The sequence below is a fragment of the Sinocyclocheilus grahami genome, unplaced genomic scaffold (genome assembly GCF_001515645.1).
Source record: "Sinocyclocheilus grahami isolate Dianchi unplaced genomic scaffold, SAMN03320097.WGS_v1.1 scaffold422.1, whole genome shotgun sequence".
NCBI classification, from domain to species: domain Eukaryota; kingdom Metazoa; phylum Chordata; class Actinopteri; order Cypriniformes; family Cyprinidae; genus Sinocyclocheilus; species Sinocyclocheilus grahami.
In genome coordinates this window covers 391,960-419,732 of record NW_015505601.1, presented here as the reverse complement: position 1 = coordinate 419,732, position 27,773 = coordinate 391,960, and the positions used below count along the sequence as shown (strand labels likewise).

The 27,773-nt window shown below is 37.8% G+C and overlaps 1 protein-coding gene across 1 annotated transcript; it reads right to left on the bottom strand.

Moving 5' to 3' along the window:
- srfa (serum response factor a) lies at nt 1-26,997 on the bottom strand. Its single transcript, XM_016232963.1, has 7 exons — nt 26,078-26,997; nt 22,554-22,820; nt 7,111-7,375; nt 6,017-6,184; nt 557-652; nt 281-472; nt 1-86 (listed from the first exon to the last, which is right to left on the bottom strand). The coding sequence occupies exons 1-7, from the start codon at nt 26,525-26,527 to the stop codon at nt 1-3; spliced, it is 1,524 nt and encodes a 507-aa protein (XP_016088449.1). The 5' UTR covers nt 26,528-26,997.
- Nucleotides 26,998-27,773: the final 776 nt, after the last annotated feature.

Sequence of the window (27,773 nt, the reverse complement as noted above, 5' to 3'; positions counted from 1 at the left end):
CTATATTACCGAATGTAGTGGGACGGCTGAAACTGGGATCTGTACAGTTCCAGGAGGTCCCGTGAGAAACATCTGAGGAACTGCACCTAAACACGACCAAAACAAAACAAAGAGCTTGTAACAATGAAATTACGGTGCGTTTAAAATGTCAGAATTAGCATATTTACAAGTTTCTGAGTTTTCAATGTTGTTCCAAGACTATCCGTGCATCTTATTAAGCCAATTCAACCAAGACATTGACACACCGATATGCCTACACAGCTGTGACTGACTGACTGACCTGAGTCTTGGGCTGGCGTGTGGGACATGTGCATTGCAGTGGGTGGTTGTGGGAAGGTGTTGAGCACAGTCAGACCCCCGTCGGCAAGGGTAGGGGTGGATGTAGCGTACATGACGTGTGCTCCAGGGTACATCATGTGACCTGCCACTGAAGAAGGCACTGAGGAAGTGACTATCGTAGCGGTGTGGCTTGCTGTGGGAGAGACAGAGGAGACGTCTTACTGAAGTCACTGATCAGAGCAGTATCGGTGCGTCACAAGGGTGATGCTGTAAGTACCAGTGGAGCTGGTGGAGGTCCGGCTGATCTCTGGACTGCTGTCACTGCTTTGAGGGTGAACCTGGATGGCCTGTAACTGTTGAGGCATCGTACCACCTGATATACAAACCACAGAAACATCCTCACTACATTTTCTACTGGCCATATTTACATGCATGAATCAACAGCGCACACTAAAAATTTAAATAATTAAAATCCTTTTCGTTAACTGAAATAAATCTGAAATAAAATAAAAACTAGATGAAAAAAAATTCAACTTAAAAAAACCTAAAAAAAAAATTAGACATGTTGCCTTGGCGACCAGCTAAGATAACTATGAATAAGTTGAAGTACTTATATTATCAAAACTGAAAAAAAAAAAAAAAACTAAAAAAATAATAAAAAATGGCAAGCAAATAACTAGAGCTTAAACTAAAATTAAAACGGAACATTTAAAAATAAAAATTAATAAAAATATTAATAAATACTTAAAATATTAGATAAAGACCATAAACTTAAAAAACCTAAACAAAAATGTTAAAGAAATGTTGCTCTAACTAATTTAAATAGTTTAAAATGAGTAAAATTGAAAATACTAAAATTACTAAAAATGACATGGAAAATAAAGCTAAATAGACTTGGGGCACTACCCTAAACGGCTTTGTGCAAATGTTTTTTTGATTGCTTTATGTATTTATATTGCTCATTTAATAAATTATATGTGACCCGTGCTGTTAAAATGAGTCGGAATGTGCACGGGCTAATTTTGAGCTACAGGCAAAACAAGAGAAAAATATTGATTTTAGTCGATTTTGAGGTTTTCGCAAAAATGAGTTCATTAAGCCCTCGTCTATCGATCCCAATGCTCTAAATAATAATTGTAGATGTTTAATTACCTTTATTTGAACGTTTTCTGAGAGGAGTAGGCTACCTTTTCTCTGCTCGTTTCTCACACCGACTGTCATCATAAAGGCGCTTCCGACTGCACGCTATCCCGATAAATATACACATAGTGTAACAGTTAAATGCTACTTAGGGTGTTATTCTACTACCCATCATTAGGGGACATTATGGTACTCTTCTGCTAAGTTTAAATACAGTTAGGTGGTAGAAGAAGAGAGAGCTGTTTGGTAAGAGGAAAGCATGGCTTCCATCTTGTAGCCTTACCTTCACTGAGATGTCCTGATTGGGAAACATGTTGTTTTATGCTCAATCAAAGTAAGGTCCTTTTTTTGAGGTTTATTCTAATGTTTGTTAATATGTTGTTTGTAGAAGGACTCCTTTGACCTATCCTCTTTAGCTGTATCAATGGTGCATTTACTACTGCATGGTACATCTTGAAAATATAAAGGACTCATTTCCCTGCATTGCATCTCCTTACTTTGGGTCATCGAAACTGGATATTAATCACAAGGATAAGAACCATTTACATCTGCCTTTTCTACAAGGTTTCTTCTTTCGTTTTTGGACTGGGACATATAAGTATAACCATCTTCATTACATGAACATTTCGTGCTCATATTATAACTGTTCATTTTGTATATAGACATAGTTTTGTATTGGTTTTCTTGGGTCTTTTTGTACAATTGGTTTATGGTATGTTATTTTGCTTTGGGGTTTATTATTGTGAATTTCATTTTTGTTGTTTTTCTTTTTCATAATATATCTCTGGGGATATCTTGGGGAAAAACAGCTGATGTGCAACATTATATTAGATCCATGCATTACAGCAGGTCTTAATATAGGCCGCCTCATTAATGTTAATCTAACAATAAAAGAATCACTCGCAGCTCTTGATTGAACTGCTTCTGTAGTTTTAATAACCAATTTACACATAACCTTTAACACACTAAAGGGATTTTTACATTTCATTATTTTGTTTTTCTTGAATGCTTTTTGTTTAGATGTAAAATGCAAAATGTAATGCATTATTTGTTATTTTTTTCTTATATTTGTTCTACTGTTTTTTGTTTTTGCATCTGTTCTTATTTATAATAACAAAGATAAAATAAAAAATAGCTATTTGTGACAATGAATACAGTAAATATTATTAAGAAAAGAAGCGGAGGAAAAGATGCAGCGTTGCTCTGTGATTTTGCTTTGGAACATTTCAGAAAACATTAACTTGATTTTTATCAAAATCGACTTTGCTGACTCTATCGACTTCAAACCGGTGTAGCTCAGTAATTTTTCATTCGATTCCAACAAATCATACATCATTCTGAAGGTCTTTTAATGGAGAATGTGAAATCCCCCCAAAAATTGCTCATTGTGACTCATTTTGCCAGCACAGGTCACATAATACAGTGCCAACCACTAATATTGGCACCCTTGGTAAATATGAGCAAAGGTGGCTGTGAAAATAAATCTGCATAGTTACAAATTTTTTTAGCACACCAGGGTAACTAGAAGCATGAAATTATCCAGCCATTAATTCCTGTTCCACATGATTATAAATTGAAGGACACAAAGGCCAAATTCCCTTAATCATCCATCACAAATTGTAAAACCAAAGAATATAGCCTAGTTCTGATATGCAGAACAAGATCGTTGAGCTTCACAAAATAGAAAGTGGCTGTAAGAAAATAGCTAAAGCATTGAAAACCCCCTTTTCCACCATCAGGGCAATAATTAAGAAATTCCAATTAACTAAAGATATTACAGATCTGCCTGGAAGATGACGTGTGTCTGTATCGTCCTAATGCACGGCGAGGAGGAGAGTTTGAGTGGCCAAAGACTCTCCAAGGATCACAGCTGGAGAACTGCAGCGATTAGTTGAGTCTTGGGGTCAGAAACAGCCCCTACATCACCACTTGTTGTTCGGGAGGGTTTCAAGAAAATTCCTCTTCACTCATCCAAAAACAAACTCCAGCATATTCAGTTGTCAGACACGACTGAACGGGACTGGCTTCTATGGTCAGATGAAACCAAAAAAATAGCTTTTTGGCAGCAAACCCACCAGATGGGTTTAGTACAAACAGGGATAAAAAGTACCCCGTGCCCACTGTTACATATACTGCTGGATCTTTAATGTTGTGGGTAGGGCTGTCGCGATTTGTCAATTTTATTAGACTATTTGATTTTTTAAAATTCTTGACTTAATTTTGCTCATGTCGACTAGCCGGCAAAATACCAGAAGTGGCGCATTTCACGGACGAGAATCCATAAAACACATTATTAGACTGTTTTCCAAGGCTGCATGATATATTAAACCTATTTAAAAATCATAATTAAGCATAACTGTGAATTCACAAACGCTATGATTTAATTAAATAATTATATGCGATGCAGTTCTAATACAGTATATGCGCTTTATTTACATGCGTGTAGGTTAAGTACATGTGTCACACAGCGGCTCCGTTCACAGTAGTTCCACAGGAACTGTTATCATTTACACGTGTGGAGCGTCTCAAACTCCATCTCTGCATGTTGTTGTGAGTTTGGGTTTATTATAACGTTCATCTGGGAACGCAACATGCGCCATTTCATCAGATTTGTAAGGTAAATCCTTTATAAATCTACACAAACACATTGCCGTTTCAAAATAAAAGCTCAAACCCTCACTCTGAGTTTACAGTTTTGATGTCCACATATTCTTTTAATTACAGTGGCTATAGCATTTCTGTCCTAAAGAAATGGCCAAATATTAAAGATTAAGTGGACATTTGAATGAAATGGTGCTTGGTCAATTTTAAACAAGTTTTAGATCGCACAGTAATGTGTAAAAACAATCATCAGGCAGATGGCGCCCTCTGCAGGCCTTTGTTGTAATGCATAATGTGCATTAGCTCTATTGTTTATAATACATTATGTATTTTAACAATTTTGTTCAATAAAACCATATGATTTCTTGCTTTTGATACTTTATTTGAACTAATTATTATTGCCTCATTGCTATTATATATGTATTTTAAGTCATTTTAAAGGCTGTTGTTCACTTAGATCTATTTTTATTACCACAAAAAAATTATTATAATTATAGGGCACTATGAAATCCATTTTATTTCCAAATTCAGTTTTTTTCATTTTTCTATACTCCGTTTTAATGGTTAAATTTAATTTTATTAATCAAAAAGCCTGTCTAATTAATTGAGTTTTACAGTTTTATCTTTACCAAATTCAGTTTTCCATTATTTTCTGGATTCCATTTTAATGGTTCCGTTCAATTTTAATAATCTCCAGTTAATTGATTTTATTTATTTTTTTTAAAGTTTTTTTTTCCCCAGAAATACTGCACACTAAATACATTCTGGTAAATAATATTTTTGGTAAATACTCCTTTAAAAAGTGTTTTTTGATTATAATTGTATTATTAGTAGACTACGTGGATATGTTGTCATTCTTACACTATAATACTGAACTTTGATTTCAGTGATTTGGACTATGAGATGGACACTTGCTTCTTGCACTTTGCGTTGCACTTTACTTTTTTACTTTTGGATTTCATTTGGTTTAATGAAATATAGTTTAATAAAATATTCTGAAGTAAAATAGATTTTTTTTTGTGTGGGAAATTAATTGTTTAGATTAATCGATAAATTAGTCGATAGATTAATCAAAATAAAAATAGTCATTAGTGGCAGCCTTAGTTGTGGGCCTGTTTTTCTGCTGGAGGTCCTGGACATCTTGTTCAGATGCATGGCATCATGGATCCTATCAAATACCAACAGACAACAAATCTAAACCTGACTGCCTCTGTTAGAAATCTTATAATAGGCCGTGGTTGGATCTTCCATCAGGACCATGATCCAAAACAAACATCAAAATCACCACAAAAATGTGTCACGGAGCACAAAATTAAGCTTCTGCCATGACCGTCCCAGTTCCCGGACCTGAACCCTGTAGAAAATGAGTGAAGTGAACTGAAGAGGAGAAGCTGTGAATCTGAAGGAGCTGGAGAGATTCTGTCCGAAGGAATGGTCTCTGATCTCTCATCAGGTGATCTCCAAACTCATCAGGCATTATAGCAGAAAACTCAGAGCTGTTATCTTGGGAAAAGGACGCTGCAATAATTGTATGCCAATAATTGTGGCTAATGTGAACTAGAGAAAAACATTTATTTCATTTAAGATTTCCCCCCCACATTCCATTGTTTTACTTCAATGATATGTTAGAATTTTGTGAATTTTTTGAATGAAAGATCAAAAGGATAAACGATGCAGATTTATTTTCACAGCCGCCTTTGTTCATATTTACCAAGGGTGCCAATATTAGTGGTTGGCACTGTATATGAACCATTATTGGTGATATAATGATAGAGTAAAATTAACAAAGTTAAAATACTTGTTACATTGAGCTTAATATTAATAATAATAGTATTATCAAATAATTGCTTTTGTTTGAGTTAGAATAACACAAAATGTCTTGAAATGCCATCCCTATGAGAAACACATTTAGACAGCAGTAGCATGCAGATCCTCAAACGCATGTTTCCAGCCTCCACCATTAGTTGAGTTTCCCTCATGACGGCTAAACACTGACCTGTGAGCGAGACAGTGGCCGGCAGGCGGAAGAGCGTGGTGGCTTGTGTGTGTGCAGGGACAGCGGCGGCGGCGTGGCTGTTTTGCGTCTGTGGACACTGTATGGCCAGAGAGTGTGTCTGCAGCTGACCGAGAGGAATAGTGTGTGTGCCAGGAGGAAGAGTAGTGCCTGCGGGACACACAGCGACACCCTCAGCAAGCCAAGCAGAGCAGCATGTGCACCAAACAAGGCCTAGTCACTGCAAGTGTGGATTTTTGACGAGACAAGATTTTAAACACAAATCGTAAAATATCCGAGTATCCATCATAAGTGTTTGATATGTGGGTCAATGAAAAATAAGAATGTTTAAAATATATAGTTTAAAACAAATGCCAAATTATTAGAATTGTAATAATTGCATTCATGTTGGTTTAATGTGTTTCGAAAAACTTTTAAACTATTTTAAATAAATATGTAAAAAATGTCAAGTGGTGTAACCATCAATCGAAAGTAATTAACAGATGAGAGTGTACACATACTATTAATTGAAAAAAAAGATGTAAACTTTTTGCAATAAAATTTTATTTTCACATTTTTGTTTTTAAAATACCTTGAGATACTAATTCTTAAATATTATTAGATTTTAGGGAGTTGCACCACATGACATTTTACAACCTAAACTAACCTTGCTTTGTCATAAAAAGGTTCATATCTGATATTTTAGAGCTAGATCTGATATTTTAAGACAATATTGTTATTTTAGTCTCACTGCAGTAGTATTATAGGTAGTTTCTATTAAGATTTTATATCAGGTTTGAAAAAAATAAGTAAATAAAAATAAAAAAACAATAAAGATATTTGTATTTATTATTATTTTCATTTATATATTATTGTTTATTAGACCCTTACACAGACGGATCAGTTGGAAGCAGAATTCAAAGTGTGCAGACATGCAAGCAAGCAAAAAATGTATGTGTATTAAAACACAAAGATGTCATGCAAGCTGATGCAATGCATCATGCAAAACCCCTCTGGAAAGTCAAATAAGACTGAATCTGTGAAAGTGAGAAAAATAACATGCAACAAAGGAGTGAATAAATGAACAGAAGCCCCACCTGGCATGAGCGTGAATCCGCTGGGCAGCTGCATGACTCCCGCCGGAGAGCTTTTGAGCACCGTGCCGTTCGCACTAGAGATGCTCTGAGCGTTCATCCCTGCAGCCAATGGCCAACAGGTGGTGCTGGAGAGCGACAGGGCGCTGCTCTGAGTGTGCATGGAGACGGAGGAGGAGGAGGGAGAGGAAGAGGCCGACGACTGTGTGGTGGTGCTGTTGGTGCCACCGGGTAAAGTGGCAGCAGTGAACATCGGCTTGATCATTTCCTGCAACAACACAGACAGAAATAAAACTTTACAATGAGGTTCTATTTGTTAACTTTACTTAATTTATTAGTTAAACTACTTAAAATGTATTAATCTTGATGTTAACTTTAAGATTTACTAACACATTATTAAAATCAAAAGTTGTATCTGTATGAACCTGAGCTAGCGTGAATTAACAATGAACAGTTGTATTTTTATTAACTTTTAATAATTAATGATAATTACTTTTTATTAACTTTAAAGATTAATAAAAACAGCAACAAGTGTAGTGCTCATTGTTAGTTAATATTAGCCAATGCATTTACTTACATTAACTTATGGGACCATACTGTAAACTGTTGCAAAAAGATTTTTAGGAGCACAAATTAAGGGGAACAATCAATATTCTTTTTTTTGTCACATCGCAGTATAGATATGAAACTGCCATTTGTCAAAAAAATAAATAAATACTATATGATTATATATTATTAAATATACATAAATATATTATTATTTGCTTATTTATCATTTTATTTTAATTATTTATTCATTTTATTGTTTTGTTTATTTACTTATTAATTTTGTATAATTTTTTATTTATTATTAACAAATACACAATAAAAAAATAAACATTATTAAAAATCATATCTAAAGCTTAACAGATATAGAAATAGAATATTCTATAATATAAAAAAAAGGCTCAATGAGTTTTGTTCCAACTCACTGTAGAGCTCTATTTATATATTATATTATGTAATAATATACTTAATTATATTATGAAATACTTCACTAATGAAAGGTACTTCGTCTCATTTTATTATTTGGAATGTTTTTTTGTTTTTGTTTTTAAACCTGATGGACACAAACCAAAAGATTATCAATAACGAATGAAGATCACTTTCATAATATGAAGCAAAACTGCTAATACTTTCTTCAAAATATCTTATTTAGTGTCCACAGCAGAAAGAAATCTTTGGAAAAGTTTGTAATGCGGGAATGACAGATTTTATTTTTGGATCAACTGTCCCTTTAAGATGACATTTTCACAGGAATGTTCAAGACAAAACAAAAAAAGCATTTATCATCACATTTATTCCAGAGTTTTCCTGTGGCGGAGCAGGACTGATTGATTGCAGCAGAGCCTGTGGAAACAACTGTGTGAGATAAAGGCGATTGTGTCATGACAATCCCAAGAACGGCAGCTGCCTTCACAGGAAAACAGGTGTCCACACAGCGAGAGAGCGCCGCTATTTCAGGCAGCTCTCGACGAAACCTACGACACAGGGACGACCGATCTGACGGCCTGTGCGGAGCAACACAGAGGGATCTCTGTTCTCCTTTAAAAGAAGGCTACGGGGTAGAAATACGACACCACTCATAACTGATCACTGTTTAGCAGAACTGAGCTTGCTTGAGAGATCAGAGCCAATCTGATCTGGAAATAAACAACTATCAACTGTAAATTTGCATTGCACTATTAATTACAGTAACGGTCAAAAGTTTAGAATCTGTAAGATTTTCTTAATGTTTTTGAAATGAAAAATGTTTGTGAGTGGTCACTGGTGTGACCACCACGTTGCCCAACTCATACGCACTGCAAATAAGAAACATCAAACGGAAAATGAAACTAATGCATAATGAAACCACGCTACTCATTTGTGCTGCGCAGCGCGGAGGGAAATTCAAGCATTTTTAGTGACTTTCAAGTATTTCACATTATTTCCACCACTTTAAAGCTCTAAAAATTATCCAATTTAAGCGTTACTTTTAATGGGATGACCAAAATATAATTTGGGGTAAACAAACACTTATGTAAAATAAAAATAAAAAATGCGTCAAATTACCACTATTACTAGTAAATAGCAGCAGATGAGCACTTACTGGGTTATTAGTCGTTCATTTCTACTTTTTGTTTTATATTTTGAAATTATAATATCCCTATTATAAAATATCAAATCATCAAGAAATCCAATTGTCAATATTCTGCACTTTTTTTGTGAAGGTGGTTCAACAAAATACTGACACAAGGGCTGATCCTTTTTACAACTCAGTGATTGTTTTATTTTTCTGACATGTTGGGGTTATATCTGTAGGATATCAGACAATCTAAGATTTGGTCAAAACCGAGTTGAGGCACGAGGAGTCACAAAAATTCCACAGAGGCCCAAGACAACAGGATGTCATAAATCAGACCCTAGCCTCTCTGAAGCAAGCCTAAACCTAAACCCCTGTCACAGAACAGTTTTCAACATTAACACAAAAGAACACATTGACAAGTCCAAGGAGATTGTCAATTTTGGGGCAAGTTATCAAGAATAATGGTCAAAAGAGATGACCGCATGACTATCACACGATAGTAACTACAGTCACAAGCTCCTCGTAAATTGACTTCCCCCACTTCACGACAAGAACAGACAGACTAAAATTCCTTACAGACATTTTAATCTCTGGTCTCCTTACGTCCACAGAATGCCAAAGAAACTTCATTTCCATGTGAAGATGCATCTAAATGACACTAAAAGGACTCGAGCAACTAACCATTACTATATATCTAACCCCATATCATGTATCTAACCCACATGTTTAACCATCATGCCTTATTTATTGTGAATGTATTTTGAATAACTATTGAATAGCTTAAGGGGTCATATTCATGCTTGGTATGTGTGAGTTTGAATTTTCATGCTTGAAACGTTTCTCCCAGTCAATTCTTGGTCAAATGTATCATATCCTCGTGATAGAAATCATGTCCAAAATCATACTCTACCAGAGCGGGAAAAACGCAGGTCATGTGAATGATGAGATAACAGTTGATTTATGAATGGGAAGGAGAAACATTGCAACACCCCGAGCTACAATTGGTCAAAACACCATTTGGGGGTGTATTAAACAGCCTGGTTTAAATACTAGAAACACCATCAAATCATTCTCTTCTCTCTTGGTTCTCTTCTCTCTTGGTTCTCTTCGTTCTCTTGGTTCTCTTCTTCAACCCCCTTCTTTGCTCTTACTCTCCTCTTTTTAGGCATAGCTTTGAGCTATGTTTTTAGTCATGCTTCTTTAGTTTTGAGCGTGGTCTGGCTTACACGCCAGCTCCTCCAAAACCATGAGGAGAAACGCCACCTGGTCTCATCAAACTTTACATCTATTTCTATTTCTTTAGTTTGTTTTATTTTCCGTTGAGAGTTTCGTGTTCTGAGTTAAGCCTAACGCCGCATGAGTGCTGTCTACCCTTCAACTGCAGCCTACAGCTCCGCGTCGCCAGCCAATGCCCAACCACTGGCTTCCCAAGACTGGACTTCCAGCCAATCAGCAACCTCGGGAAACCCCTTTCAGCAGACAAGGAAGGGAACCCCGCAACACAGAAACGCGAGTACCTCCAGAGAGCTGAACTGGTGCATTTAATGGTGCATTGAGGCACTCAGTGCGAGGGTTAATTAAGTGATTGATGGTTGTTCAGATCTATACAATGGCACATATTGCTGTAAACTTGGGATTTCACATTTTCATTCTCTTAAACTAATTATTTTCCTCACTTTCTCTCTTTCTGCAACTTGTGTGTGAATGCGTGTGTTAGATTAGTTTATATGTCTTAGATTTATCCAATAAAGCCTTATTTATATGGAAAAGAGAAGTATCTTGTGTTTTGTGCTCACAAGTTAATGTCTTAAACTGCCGATCTTGTTACTATGCTAATTAATAGTGTTTTCACTATATTTTGGATATAGATATCCATTGCAGAATTGATGTCATACGGCTCGTTCACTGACTCGCTGGCCGTCTCAGTGATCAGCCGTAAAACAGTGATTCTGTCCTAATTCCCTTGCATATTAATGGTGGAGTTCCCTTTAAAATCTTAAATGATTCCCTTTGAGCTAAATTATTGACCTGTTTCCCTTACATATCTTTCACTTAGAGGTTATAAGCTGCACTGAGTCAATTCAGCTGGATAAAAGAAAAACTGTCCGTCTTCATTTCAGGTTGCAAAGCAACAAAATGTGATTATTTTAAAGGGGGTGATTCTTTTCAATACCCACTGTATATATAACTGACCCTACACTTTTAAACTGTAGTCTAACAAGACTTTAGGAAAAGACAGGGTTTAGGAAATAAACACGTATTAAAAACAAGTTGTTACACAACAATCTAAAAAAAAATTTTTAATTAGGGATGCACCAATACCACTTTTTCCAGTACTCGCCCGATACCGATACTTTTATTTTTGGTACTTGCCGATACGGAGTACCGATACTTTTTTTGCATTTGTACATTTTTTAAATATTGGGTACAGAAACCAAAAGGGTATGTATAATGTTGGTTGGTTAACTTCATTTATCAAATAGATACAGTCAAACCAAAATGTATTTAGACACCTTCAACATTTCTCACATGATCACAGTTTATTCGCTATAGTTTAGAAAATAGTAATAAAATATGACAAGAACTCTAAACTGTGTCAGAACAAATTCAGCTTGATAATGTTAGATAATTTTGATAGAAAGGTATGTAATAGATTACAATCAACCAAAAATTATTCAGACAGCTGTTAGTATGACAGTATTTACACAACTATCAATACTTTGTCGGGTGACCTTTAGCCTTAATGACAGCCTGTAGTCTCCTGGGCATGCTGTCACCCAGCTTCATGCAAACCTGAACTTCAATGTTTTTCCCAGACTCGGTCTGAATAAGTTTTGGACCCAAATGTGTAACAATTTTACTGGTAGTCCACTGTATGAAGAATTTTTGGGTATGATTTGTCACAGTTTACTTTATTTAGCTATCCTCACTTACATAAATGAACTATAGTGTCCTGCACCCACTAGTAAAAAAAATAACAAAAATTATATCTGGTCTCTGAATCATGTTTGGTTTCACTATATATCTGTCAGTTATTTTCACACTCAATTATGCCCATTAAAATGTATTTTACAAGTTTTTGTTACTTTCACTGTTCATTTTTTGCTCTATGGTACATCTTTAATTAATAGCATTAGAGCTGCTCCATTGCAGCGGCTTAGTACTGTAATCACGCGCTTTGCTGTAATAATGCAGGGAACCTCTTGTTATAAATCTCCTAACTGATATTTTCAGAAATAGAAGTCGCGTTTTTTCATCTGAAACGTGCTGCGATTTATATTCCAAAGCCACTCATATAATGCAGAAACACTCATGAAGCAAGCAACACACGCGCGCACGTATTTGTACTGGTGCAGAACAGTACAGCCTAGCGCATTTCACGCAGGCTGTTAGATTCACTTTTGCCAGAAAGTCTTGTATGCCTAAGGTTGAAAATAAATGATGTTTATAGTGAATGCCCCCATAAATGGTCTTATTTTTACAATTTAGTTTTATTCCAAATGATGCGTGTGCTAAGTGAGTGAACATCAAAGATCACACAACAGAATTGTGCTCGCTCGCTCACACTCTCTCTCTCCCTACCGTTAAGTAACTTGTGCATTGTTTTACTTACTTGTTTTTGACACATCCGACCGAACTACAAACTTTGTGGTGATGTCTGTGAGAAAGATATATTCACTCGTCAAGCTCGCGCATCTGCGCCGCAGCACGCTCAATCCACTCAGCGTGCTTTGTTTATCAGCTCGTGCACATCAGCTATACAGGCATTAATACTGAATGTTTAACATTATATTCATTGCATACATATACTTCGTAGAAGACATCCTTAACTCCTTTCTGCTGTCTGTTGTCTGTGTTTCTTTGTCTGAATATGGCGCTTAACACATGCTGTGTGGTATCGGGCCATTTTAACGAGTACGAGTACAGGAGACCAGTATCGGGCCCGATACTGATACCAGTATCGGTATCGGTGCATCCCTAGTTTTAATTATGTTTTATTACATTTATTTCCAGTAATTTTATTTATGTATGAAAGCTGTTAGTTCAAAACTAATGCAGATGAACACAGATGACACAGTAAATAAATATGTCAGAATATTCCATTTCATTTGAGTCCAAAGGTCCAGTACACTTAAAGGGACAGTTCACCCAAAAATGAAATTTCTGTTTTCATTTACTCACGCACTTCGATAGTATTGTTGGTCCATACTATGAAAGTCAATGGCTACCATCAACTGTTTGGTTATCAACAGTATTCAAAATATCTTCTTTTACGTTCCATAGAAGAAAGAAACTCGTACAGGTTTTGAACAACACGAGGATGAATAAATGATGACAGAACGTTTATTTTTGGGTTAACTGTCCCGTTAACAGTGAATATATAATATTATATTTTCTATGGGTGTAACTATATGCCCAGGTCACGATACGGTACGTATCTCAATACAGGGTTCACGATACGATATATATCACGATATTTTGAACAAAATTTAAAAAATTAAACTGAAATTCAAATAACAGATTTATTTCAAAAACATTAACAAATTTCAATAACTTTCTTTGTTGTACATACAAGATCACATTTCAAGGTTTAATAAAAACCTTCTGTACTCAAATTAACAACTGAATAGGCCTGTCTGTCACTGAAAAAAATTATGATAAATTTAACATGAACTTAGAATTAAGAAGCCTAAGACACAACTTCTTAAAGCAGTAAAAAAATAAAATAACAAAAATAATTACATGGTGTTCTGTTCAAGTAAGTTCAACATAAACACTAGGGCTGTGTATCACCAGCAAAGTCACGATACGATACATATCACGATACAGACTGCACTGAATTTCACCTCAGCAGAATTTAGAAAAACAGCTGTTTATTAAACACTGCTTACTAAAGTGCCATTTCTAACTACTGGCAGAGCAGGCAGTTGACCTCTGCATAATGAAGGGCCTCCATAACTTTACCACAGTACAATATAGGTAATGGCATATGTTTCATGTTTACATTGTGCACTCCCCACCAGGTACAACATTCTGATTGTTTGCATCTTGTTTTTAAGCCCATAAATAATAATGTACTTGTTCTAATAAATTTATATTGTAATGTACTCATTCTAATATATTGTTCAAAAATAATTTACATTGCTGGTAGGTTATCATTGCACAAATTAACACACTCTCTACAATAAAAATAAAAAAATTAGAAGAGTTCTAAACTAACGCACTGTCTTCACTGTATCTAACGCACACACGCTCAAGGCTGATTTAAGGCTGATTTACTCGACGCGTCCGCAAGTTCGTTTAGGGAAATATGACGTCTTCGCGGTGTTGGCGGAAGTTCGCTTTGAGTGCGCGTGGCGTGGCGTCGTTTTCTGAGAATAGAATATTGAAGTGGAGATCGCTAAACTGCAAGCTAACCGCTGTTTTCAGAAAGCAAGCACGTTTATCCACAGTGGAGAGAGAGCGTGTGCACAGGGTTGCCAGGTTGACAAAGATAAGTAGCACACTTAGCAGATATTTCCGTATTGCGCAAGTGTAAAGCTCTTTTGGGGATTATGTCTCTTTATATTAGGCAACCCAGTTGTGTTCCTCTGCGGCCAGATTAAACCTTGTTGTAGCCCATATATGCTCTATTCATTCTTTTTTTAGAAACCTCGCACTTTTCTACTCAATTTTAAATGTTGTAAAATTTTAAACAAATAAAAGCGCGGTCCACTGCTGCATACGTGCCACAGTATCGATACAGGGCCAGCTGTATCGGTACTCGTATCGTCACGCGTCCGCAAGTTCGTTTAGGGAAATATGACGTCTTCGCGGTGTTGGCGGAAGTTCGCTTTGAGTGCGCGTGGCGTGGCGTCGTTTTCTGAGAATAGAATATTGAAGTGGAGATCGCTAAACTGCAAGCTAACCGCTGTTTTCAGAAAGCAAGCACGTTTATCCACAGTGGAGAGAGAGCGTGTGCACAGGGTTGCCAGGTTGACAAAGATAAGTAGCACACTTAGCAGATATTTCCGTGTTGCGCAAGTGGGAAGCTCTGTTTTGGGGATTACGTCTCTTTATATCAGGCAACCCAGTTGTGTTCCTCTGCGGCCAGATTAAACCTTGCTGTAGCCTATATACTGTATTATGCTCTATTCATTATTTTTTAGAAACCTCGCACTTTTTGACTCCATTTTAAATGGTGGTCTCATATTCAAATTAAGCGCGGTCCACTGCTGCACACATGCCACTATCAATACAGGGCCAGCTGTATCGGTACTCGTATCGTCAAATCTCTGTGACGATACATCGGCGTATCGATATTTTGAACACAGCACTAATAAATACTAGGGTTTGTTTAGGTTACCTACAGGTTTTTTTGCAAAAAAAACAGCATATCTACATTTTCAGGCAGAAGATGGGATCTTTGAGCATTCACAATATCCCCTGCTGTAGAAGTTGCTGGAACTGTTAGGTAAGCCTTGCAGAAAGAGGAAAAAAGTGGGTATGTTTGAGCGTGTTCTTTCCACCATTTCAGTGGACAGCTAGTGAGGGGAATAGAAGTGTCCTTTTTGTACATGTCAATCTCTACTTCTATCCTACATTTGGACTGAGTGACTGTTGGTTTAGAAAAAGTTGCACCAAGGAGATCTTCCAGTGCTGTCTTTTTGCTAGGAGGTGGCTGTTCTTGCTCAACCCTCTGTGTTGTCTCTCTCTTCTCTGCTGCATCAGTGGGATCTCCATCACTGGCACCACCCTCCCTCTTTTCTGATTGCTCCACAGCCTTAAAAAAATATTAAAACAAACTATTAAGGACTGGGGAGGTATAGTATAGTTGCCGTTACCCACACACGCACACACACACACACACACATCACAAAGTACACAAACATGCAAATGCAAATACACGTTCTCAAATAATTAGTAATGCAGACAGACATACCTGCTGTAACTGGTTTGATCTGTCCATCAACCGGTGGAAAACCTCTTTGCGTTGTTCAGGGAGTAGGTGGGGCAATGATCGAAATCTGGGGTCCAGTGCAATACTCTCTAGCAGATAATCCTGTACTTCTGTGTATCTGCCTGAGAGGTTTTGCAGGATGGCTGCTTTCATGTTAGCTATAGTTGTGGAGTCTTTCTCATCCAGTGTCATGCTCTGCTCGATCATGGATTTCAAGGGCGCAATGAGTGACAGGGTGGCGCTCTTTTCATCAGACAGGACAGTGGTGGCTTTTAGAGGTTTAAGAAGGTTTACTATTTCTTCTGCATCAGTGATGTCGTTGCTATCCAGAGTATCAAGTTGACAGGCATTTGTGCGCACCGCTGTGCTCAAGAGAGCTGCCGTTATAGTCGCTTGTTGCTCGAGATAGCGTTCCAGCATATCCATGGAGCTGTTCCATCGTGTTACCACATCCATGATAAGCTTATGTGATGCGGTCTCAAGCATCTTTTGCTTTTCCACGAGCACAGCTGTTGCTGTGGCACTGCGGTGAAAAAAAGCCACGACTTTTCTCACGCGACCAAGCAAGCGACTGACGCGAGAAACATTTAAACCTGCTTGCGATGCAAGATTCAATGTGTGCGCGAAACACTTAATATGCAGTGACAACCTGGTTTTATTTCTTTAAAGTCTAATTCCTAGTCATATTAGAATGATATCTTAGTTTTACCGGCAATATATATAGTTTGTGATTGCATTTTCTAAAGATATGTCCAGACGTGCAGTCTACCAATAACATTAGAGCGATAGCAGTAGGAACGCCCACAAGCGTCTTCACAGTACAGAGTCTAGCAACATACAGCGATAAAGTCACTGGCAGTGTGAACGGGGCTTGAGTCGCGCTATCGACAAACTTTAAAGTCGGCATGAAACGGAAGTTGCGGCAGTCTTTTCTTCTCTACTGTGACGTATATTCGAGTGAAACGGCATCTGAAATGAGAGGGCGGTACTTGATTTCATCCTTCAGGAATTGATTGGATTGTTGGAAGTTGGGGCGTTGCTAACAAAATGGAGGAAGATCTTAGTTTGCCAGTTTACAGTTAGCAGGGGTTAAAGCAACAAAAAAAATCCCGAGCCTGAATTTTTGTGGGGGCGGACACATACACAGGGTTATTTGGCGAAACAAAAAAAAAGAACATTATTTGAAAATGATTTTCCTTGAAACTATCTAGTAACGTATCTGCCATTGCCATTAGCCCTTGACAGGTTCAGACTACAGATTAAGCTGGGTTATTTGAAACGGCAATACCAAGAAAGTTTACTCACTACAATATGGTGCAAACACATGTAACATTTAGGATGCTTTTGATATCAAGTTTTGCGGATTAGCTTTGTCCTTGACAGGGTACAAAATTACCTACAATCTAAAACATGAAATTTCTGAAATTGTTTTGTTCAAAAGAAATAAAGGTAAATTAAATACTAGGAAATGAATATAAAATAGGAAATATACAAAGACAGTTTACTACAGAAAACTACAGTTCAGTTCAATTAACAACAACAGAAACATTAAAATGGTCCAAGAACTGGTAACTTAAACAGAGTTTGTACAGATACTGTAAAATAAAATTCCAGGACTTTCACTACTTTTTTGGTTTTCAAGGATGCAAAGAATGCACTGACTGTGGCAACTTTAACATTTGAAAGGATACTATGGCAAAGTTATTGCTTTCCTTATTGAAACAGATTTTTTTATTGATATATGATTGACCTAAAGAATAAAGCTATATATCATACACTTGGAAAAGTATGAGCTTTATCACGCTCATAGGCACTAGGGGTGTGACAGGTGAGACAAAATGCAGAAACTTGATTCACTAGAATGAGACAATGTTTTAATACTTTAAGAAATTTTCAAATGACAAAATATTTGTCTTTTAAATCACAAAAAGTAAAACAATGCAGTTGTATTTTGAAATGTTTTAACTAATCTAGGGCTTAACTAATGATTATTTTGCTAATCAAGTAATCTACTGATTATTTTGACAAGTGTTTTGTAGTAATACAAATAGAGCTAAGTGAAAAACAGGCTTTAATATGACTATATTTACATATAAAGTAACGATGAGGCAATAATAATTGGCCTCAAATAAAGTATCAAAACCAAGTACATGGTTTTATTGAACAACTGTTAAATACATAATGTAATATGCCCATATTATAACAAATACCTGCAGAAGGCACCAACGGCCTGGTGATGTTTCATGTATTTCAATTTATCAATTTAATTTTAATATTTGGCCACATGCAAAGTCAGAAACTTTTATTTTGAATGTATATTTAGAAATATATTGATGTATTCTCCTGTGTTCGCATAGGTTTAAATGATTTTCGTTACATGATTTAGTTTTCCCAGATGAATGTTAAGCAACCCAAACTCACCGCATATGCAGAGGAAGAGTTTAGCCCCTTACACACATACAGTCTTTACTGGTAAATTACCGTAAAGAGATCATGTGTGAACAGGACCTTTTCAAAAATACAGGTAAATGCATTCTGGCAATCATATCGTTCTTATGGAGATGACATGATTACTCTGAGCTGTTTACAAAGCTCTGCTAGATGGAAATCTTTGACCATTGCACCTCGCAGCTTTTTCAATGTGTCGCGCTCGTGACCCAGGCTTCTTTTCCATTCATCAGCTGCGACTCTGCAATTGGATACAATTATGCTCATCTCGTGTTTATAAGAGCAAAAACTTCTGATTGGCTAGTAATGTTAGTTTGGTTGAGAGTGAATGAAAGCTGTGTTCCTCTCATACATTGGTAGGCAAACTCATGAACTCGGATGTGATAAAGTGTTTTTAAATGTAGGACGAATATCTTTTTTTCCCGCAGCCAAATGCCGGAGATCCGGCACAGTGCCGGAGAACTTTAAGCCCTGAGTTAGTGGTGGGGGTTTTCTCTCCACTGGATTCACCACCGACACCCAAGCATGAATCAATGTTTTATTTATTAAGGATGACAACGACGATCAACGGCCCAAAACATGCGAGAGAGAAAGAGACAGAGCGCGTCCATAGCTCATGACCGGAAGAGTAGAGTCGTCGTTTTGAGGGGGAGGGGAGGTTAACGTTTTTGATTAAAGATTACGAGGACACATGGATTTTTTAAAAAAATTATGAAGTGCACAGATAAATTATTTATAATAAACACTACAGTATTCTATCAAAAATAAGAATTGTCCATTTTGATTTCATGCCGACTTTAAACTCGTGATTTAAAATGATGCTGCGCTTCATGCTTTTGCCCAATGTCATAGTCATGTCATTTTCACTGTGTGTAAAATGAGTGTTACCTTGGCTTTATTTGACAAAATGTCATTCCCAATAGGGTTGTGCCGATAGACTATAGTATTGTGTATCGACGATAGTTAGAGATATTGATGATAGCACATGTCTTTATCGATAGTCAAGACAATATTAAGCTCATTCTCCTATAAATGTATTAAATTATTATTAGGCAGTCTATTATAATTTGCGCAAATGAGGATTAGAGCCTGTAGCCGGTGAAGGGGTCTCCAACCACAAACACAAACGTACATCGTTTGCTGATATAAGGTATTTCATTGCATTTTAACAAGTAATCTGAACGGCTTATATATGTGCAATATTTTAACCGAGCCCTCACTAACTGAGTTTAACGCCACAGTTATAATAGAACGCATCTCATCCTTGTTTCTGTGGCAGTGCGTCAGGCTCGTCATGGGGCGCACGGTCCTGAGCGCTGTATGACTGATGTATCCGTTCAATTTAACTTTATTCCGAATATATGAACTTACCTGTTTTAAATACGTTTATATTTAACGTGTTCGTTTATGTCCAATACTTAGTGTTAAACTGTTGGTCTTTAAAATAAATCTACTTTTGATTTTCACCACTGACTGCAGACCTTTTAGACCGATAACTGCCGTGCTCTGATGCGCCAAACTTGTCACAGGACGCGCGGTCCTAATAGCGATGTATAACTGTTGTATCCGAATATATATGAAATGGCTGTTTTAAATATTTTTTATATTTAACATGTTAGTTTATCAGTATGTTTGAAAGTATATTTCGAATTATTGGTGCTTTCATAGGCTCTCTCTCGCACACCCGCGCGGTTTAAAACACCACATAGGCTAGTTATGAAATAGCCTATGATAAGTACAGAGAGTCTCTCTCTTGCCAACACCCACCCACCCATGCACGCATGATAATATCGTGTATCGACCAATATCAGTCGACCACTAATATTTAGCATCTGTAACCAAAAACCAATCTGTGTCATAAAGACCTGGAGCATTTGTCAGCCATCAAACATGGAAGGAGGTACCCCATTCCATTGATGACTTTTCAAAACATGGACTATATGATGAGCTAGTCATCAGCTCAACAAGATGAGGATCTGCTTTTTTTAAAGCAGTTTCTTAAACAGAGGTTCGGGTTTCTAATTTTTGCATGCTCACTCACTGCTTGTCCTAAATCAGTAGGGAAAAGGGGGGGGGATATGTCATCCAAATTTGAAAACAGCTGCAGCTTATACGGAATGTGATCAGCCATGAGCCAAGAAAGTGTACTGGGAAAATCAGACTATATAAGGACATGCAGACAGCATCTAATCCTTATCAATGAGAGCTGGACAATAATACATGCTGCCATGCAAGACGTGATTGGGGTGACGCAAACATTCTTAAATGTAGGCAAAAATGGTATTTGCAGGATGTATGCAGATAGTCGAAAAGGGGTTTTGTGTGAAAGCTGTGCATGATTTCTTTCCACGTTAAAACACGCTATTGTAGTCTGGAAAACCAAGACCTGCAAAGGTCAAGAAACTCAGGAATGGGAGTAAGTTTCTACTTAAATGATGGACTATGGTGCTATAAAGATTCATATTTAGATGTAAAAAATATCTGGCACACTCAACTAATTCATTAACCAAATAGTCTAATGCAGTGGTTCCCAACCCTGGTCCTGGAGGCACCCCAACACTGCACATTTTGCATGGCTCCTTAATCAAACACACCTGATTCAGGTCATCAGCTCATTAATAGAGACTCCAAGACCTGAAATTGGTGTGTCAGAGAAAGGAGACATGCAAAATGTGCAGTGTTGGGGTGCCTCCAGGACCAGCGTTGGGAACCACTGGTCTAATGAGACTAGTCCAGTCAAACCAACAACATTAAAGTCACCATATTGGTGAGATATGTCTGATACATTACTCGACGCTGCAAAAACACGTAGAAAGCTTTGAAGCTTCCCTGAGCGCAATCACAAGTATGATGATGATCGGGTCAGTCGCACTGGTGCTCCTAAAATAAATTTCATAGTCGCACGCAGTAGTTTTCAGTCGCAAATGCGAATGAAATGGTCGCACTGTCGAGCCCTGTACTGTAGTGCTTTATTATAAATAATTTATCCGTGCACTTCATTATTTTTTTAAAATTCATGTGTCCTCATAATCTTTAATCAAAAACGTTAACCTCCCCTCCCACTCAAAACAACTCCTCTACTCTTCCGGTCACGAGCTATGGCGCAAGGGTGGAGCTAGTGACGTGAGGGGTAAACGCTGGGATAAACGACAGGGGGAAAAGCTGAAGCTGATGCTTCACTTTATAGCACTGACACCAGTCATGAGGGAGTACGTTACCCCTAAACATTGAAAAGATATTAGGATATTATGACAACATTACTCTTAGGACATCACAAACTAATTTTTTTTTCATGAATATGACTTAACCTGATGGAGGGACTCTTAAGCTATAGATATACTAAGCCGTTGATCGTCGTCGTCATCCTTAATAAATAAAACATTTATTCATGCTTGGGTGTCGGCTGTGAATCCAGTGGAGAGAAATCCCTCACCACTAACTGCAAACTGGCATTCAGTTCTGCCTCCATTTTGTTAGCAACGCCCCAACTTCCAACGATCCAATCAATTCCCGAAGGACGAAATCAAGTCCCGCCCTCTCATTTCAGATGCCGTTTCACTCGGATATACGTCACAGTAGAGAAGAAAAGACAATCGCAACTTCCGTTTCATGCCGACTTTAATGTCAGGACTCACTGCTCCAATGTCAGGCAGCGAGTTTATCTAGATTTCCTTTTGTTCTTTTTCTTTTTTAAATGATGTACCCATAATTGTATCCATGTATCCAACAGGTTTTAGCTTTATCTACATAATTTTCCTAACATGTTTTGAGATCTCCATCCTTTCTTGCTATCATAAAAACAAAAATGCATCCTTAGTGAACACCTTTAAGAAATACATCTGGTCTGTGTCTTGTAAACAACATGACCCTAAACTAGCAGGATTATACAGAGCTTACTTACGACCATCTAGTCATCGACTAGTTGACTGAAAATTTGTATCAGAAAGTATGTACCTTTGGCTCTGTGAGACCATCAGCCTCTGAGACCTGGTAGGTGAGGTCAGTCTCCTCGAATCCGGTGGCACTCATCCGCTGGTCCGTTGAAGGGTCCGTACGGGGTGGAGAATCAGGAGAATTTAGGCAGGTCTGGATCAGGGCTTTACCCGTTTCACTGGTGATCATGGGCTGAAGTTTCCGCGTGGCGAATGTGTAGACGTGGCCCGTCTCACTGGCAACCAGGAGCAAAACTTGCGTCCCCGTTAATGTGGATAGTTCATAAGCCTGGAAACGTTGAAAGGAATAGAAGAAAGCAAGGTAACGATAAGACCTTCTGTATTAGTGACGTTTCCTTGACCAGTGGACACTCTGATAAGTGATGGCAAACTTGTTTTTAGTAACCTCAACACTGATTGAGTGGACAGTGGCAAACATCTGCATATTGTCACAAATGTTGTGTAGTTGAAAACCACATGGCTTGATCTTTATCCCTCAAATGGTAATGAGGTAAGAACAAACTAAAAAAGGATGACGGCAGATAAGAGATATAAAGAGATAAAAAGAACTGGCAACTAACTGCAACTACTAAGCCACAGATACCAGAGAAGGCTGTCACATGTTCCTGAAGGTCACAGTGGCCTACTGCAGGTTGTCATTACACCCTCGACTTCTGCAACTAGGCCGGTTCTCAAGATAAGCAAATGTATTAACAATGTCTAGGGCTGCAGTAACCTGATCAGGCATCAGAGCTATTTCTGCGGAGACAGGAATGAATGACAATTGAGCGAGCAATGACAAATGAGTCAGAACAGATTTGGAAACTACCTTAAATTGAAACCGTCAGAAGTGTCAGACCTCAACTGCTTATAACGAATGCAGATGTGGTTCTGACTGAGCTGAAATTAGCTCTTGAGAGGCGGGATGTTTCTGGTTAGTGTTGTCAGTGAGTGTATGTTGTTAAAGTCTTTGCTGTTGCAATGTGTGTTATAGTGGCATGGTGTCAACACGGCAGTAAACTAGTAACAGTATAGTGCTACAGAACTAGTATTAGTAGCACTTGCATGTTAACTAGTGTAGGTAAAGTACTTGTAATTGTTAACAGTGGTGGTGTAGTACTAGCATCCACACAGTGGTATGGCACTACCATCCGTGTAGTACTAGTATCAGTGACAGAACTAGTGTAAATGTAGTGGTATGGCACTTGTCAGGTTATAATGGTATTAGTATTGGTATTGTATGAGTATCATGTGCAAGTGACCTGCATGATTGCGTGTTCTCTGCGTGATGGTCGGTCCGTGTGAATTGAATGCGGACAGGAGGAGGGTTCAGCTTGACTGGAGACGTGTGATCGAGAACTTTAAACTCGTGATTTCAAATTATGCTGCGCTTTATGCATTTGCCCACTGCCATATTCATGTCATTTCCACTGTGTGCTGTATGTAAAATGAGTGTTACCTTGGCTTTATTTGAAAAAATATGATGCCCAATGCACACAAACTTCCCAGAACACAGAGTGCCCTGTTGGTTACAGTGTTTACTTCCTTTTTAATTATATTTTTTATTAATTATTATTTTAATTTATTTGTGAAAAATACTTTGTCATCTAAAGTATGTTTAACATGTATTTTTTAACCCATTTTCAAATTTCTTAAATATTAATTAAAATAAATAAAATTATATCGGCTTTATATCGGTCACCATGCTTTCCAAGATATCGGCATCGGTATCGGCTGTCAAAAAACCCCATATCGGTCGACCACTAATTCACATACTTTGAAAATCATAACTTTACGACATTTTTATCTGAGGTTCAGGTTTTCTGCACCAAAACCCAATAAGCAGTCCATGTTTGCTTTCCTTTTTTGCACGTGAAATGAGAAACAGCGGTTTGCTGTTGGGTCAAAGAAGTGCCCCATTTTTAAATAATAGCTTCTCGGGAACCAATATAATGTGACAAGATCACAATTTAAAAACAATCTAGCACAATGAAGTTGATGCAAAAGATCAAGGAAACCATAATTCCTCAACACAGCGAAAAACAACTGCTGAATGTCCATAATAATACTGTTCAGATGAAAACGAACGCTGTAGAAAACAGCTGCTACAGCAGGCAATCGCTCAACTCACATGGTGAAAAACCAATCATAAAAACACAAACTAGAAGAATGGAAACAAGTTTGCACCCACTATTTATCTGTCTGTCTAGGCTTTATATCGGCCACTGGCCACCCTGCTCTGTAAGATATCGGCATCGGCTGTCAAAAAAAAAACAATATCGGTCGACCACTAATGAGCATCAGTATAATGGTACTACAATTGGTAAATTACAATCAGTAAAATAGATTTCAAGCTAGTATAATTGATTTCAAGCTAGTAAAAGTACAATACTAGTGTAGCGGCACTAGAATTGGTAAAGTACTAGCATTAGTAAATTTAATTTAATTGATACAGGACAATGGTGTGGTTCAAGCTGAAAAGGCACTAAAATTGATACAGGACTAGTGTGAGTGGTATATTAATGTTAGTATCAGTAAAGTAGTACAAACTGATACTACTAATCAATAAATTGGCATCGGCTGTCAAAAAAAAAAACAATATCGGTCGACCACTAATGAGCATCAGTATAATGGTACTACAATTGGTAAATTACAATCAGTAAAATAGATTTCGAGCTAGTATAATTGATTTCAAGCTAGTAAAAGTACAATACTAGTGTAGCGGCACTAGAATTGGTAAAGTACTAGCATTAGTAAATTTAATTTAATTGATACAGGACAATGGTGTGGTTCAAGCTGAAAAGGCACTAAAATTGATACAGGACTAGTGTGAGTGGTATATTAATGTTAGTATCAGTAAAGTAGTACAAACTGATACTACTAATCAATAAATTGTAAATAAAAAACACTACTAGAGGTTACAGTACTAGTATGCAATATGCATTGTTTAGCAGGAGTAGTGGTACAATATTATCATTATACTATCAGTACAATAATAACACTAGAGATACTAATATTTCTACAACATTAGAATCAATAGAAATAGTGGTACTACTATTACTACAGTATTAGAATCAGTATAATGTTTAAAACCAGGGGTACTAGTATTTCTAAAGTATTAGAATCAGAATAGATACAAAACTAGTGGTACCAGTGTTAAAATAGTAATACTAGTGTTTCCACAAAATCAGTATAATCAATTATTACTAGTAGTGTTTAATACTTGTATCAGTATATTGCTGTAGCACTAGCAGTGCTATAATACTAGCAACAGCGGTACTACAGTATTAGAATCATTATTATGATTTAAACAGTGATACTAGTATCTCTACAGTATCAGAATCAGTGCTGTAGTGTAATGCTAGTAGTGTATAACACCTACATCAGTAGTAGTAGTTGCAGTGCTAGTATTAGCATGGTGGTTTAGCACAAGTATTTGGTGTAGTACAGTATTAGTGCAGTTGTACAGTGATGGATGTTGCTTGTATAACAGTAACGTTACTGTTAATTCTTAACTAACAGTAGGAGGCACAAGCACACACATACCTTCTTCATAATGCCAGTCTTTCTCTTGCTGAAGGTCGTGTATCTCCTCAGCTTGTTGTCAATAAACTCCATCTTAATTTTCACCCGTCCTCGTGTTTTCTTGCCGGGTTTCGCCCCAGCCACCCCGGAGGAAACCCCCCCATATCCAGCTGACAGTCCCGCGACGGTTCCCGAGGATCCACCGACCTCCGTCTCACTCCTCTCCCGCTTCACCCCTCTCCTGTCCACCGCGGGACTCTCCTCATCGTCCCCGGAGTCCGAGTCTCCGTCGGAGCCGCTCAGCACAGCCTCCACCGACGGCCCGTCGTCGTATCTAACTCCATCGGGCAGGTTTATGGCAGAGTTTACTGCCCCCAAAGCCCCAGATGTGCTGCCCACCTGTAGAGGGGTCAACCCCGCGCCGTTACCGGAGCGTCCAGCCCCTCTGGCCGTCCCGTTTCCCCCTAACATCGCGGACCTGCTCCCAGCACTACGGCAGCCTGCGGTAGGTGTAGAGATCCGAGCAGATCCCAGATCAAACCCAGCGGATCGCTTCACTTGATACCGAACTTATGTTACCTCACATATGCTAGGCTAAGAAACATTAGCTCAACTCAACAGACAACTCGGACTAAACGCGCGGGATCTGGAGTTTAAGGACGGATGTATTCCCGTGTGAAAGTCACGATTTAAGCGGCTCGTGATACACAAAAATAACCCCCCAAAACTAGCACTTCACGACCATCGTACAAAGTTTACAGCGTAGAGTTTCCGCCTACAGTCCGTCAATCAAACCTCAACTGAACTTGCGCGGCGCTTGCCACGTTTGGAAACAACGAATCGCAACCGCGCAATGTGCCTCCGCCAACAGACCTAGTACCTGCAGTAACAACAATATCGCGTAAAATAATTCACTTTGAACACGTGAACGGCGGTATTTACGTCGTGTATAACGTCTAGTGTTTTTTTAAAAACTATATAATTGCTGATAACTCGCTTGTTTTGGGAATTTAACTCACGAGGCCGTTCGCTTAAAGATCTACTTTCCTCCAAATAAAGCGAGGCGATGTTTCCTTATATGGCGATGGCTGTCCATGTATGGCGAGTCCCAGCGCTGCGCTGCGATTGGTTACGCAAACCTCTCCGACTCTGTGATTGGCTCGAATCTAATTTGGCCGACAGAAATGGCTTACGTCGTACACAGCGAACTACTAGTAGCGAGCGTGCCTGGACCTTACCCTCACGGTAATATTAACGACACAAATACTCCGTTTCTGGCGAGAAACGTGCGAAAAGGTAAACCACATGCACTTAGCAAACTCCTAAAACCAAAAGCGTGTCGTTAGACTGACTGCTGAGTTTAATTTGAGTACAAACTGAGGTGAAATGCGGCTCTGTGAGAGCTGTGGAAATGATGCGATACTGCCGTGTAACCAGCAGATGAGGCTCTTACATTAATTATTGGTTTAAAGTTACACTAAACTCAATCTTTTGGCCGTCTCGTATACTTAGAAATAAAAAAAATACATCCACGCATTTAATCAGTTTTCAATTTTCAGCCTTTGTGCTCTGAGAATAACATCAGTGCTATTGCTTCTATAAACAGCCAACAAACACTTTAAATGAAGAACATCTTTTGTAATATTACCCTTACAATCAATGTGTTGAAGGTTTTGCACTGGGCCCAGAGAAAACAAACATTTTAGGCTAATATGAG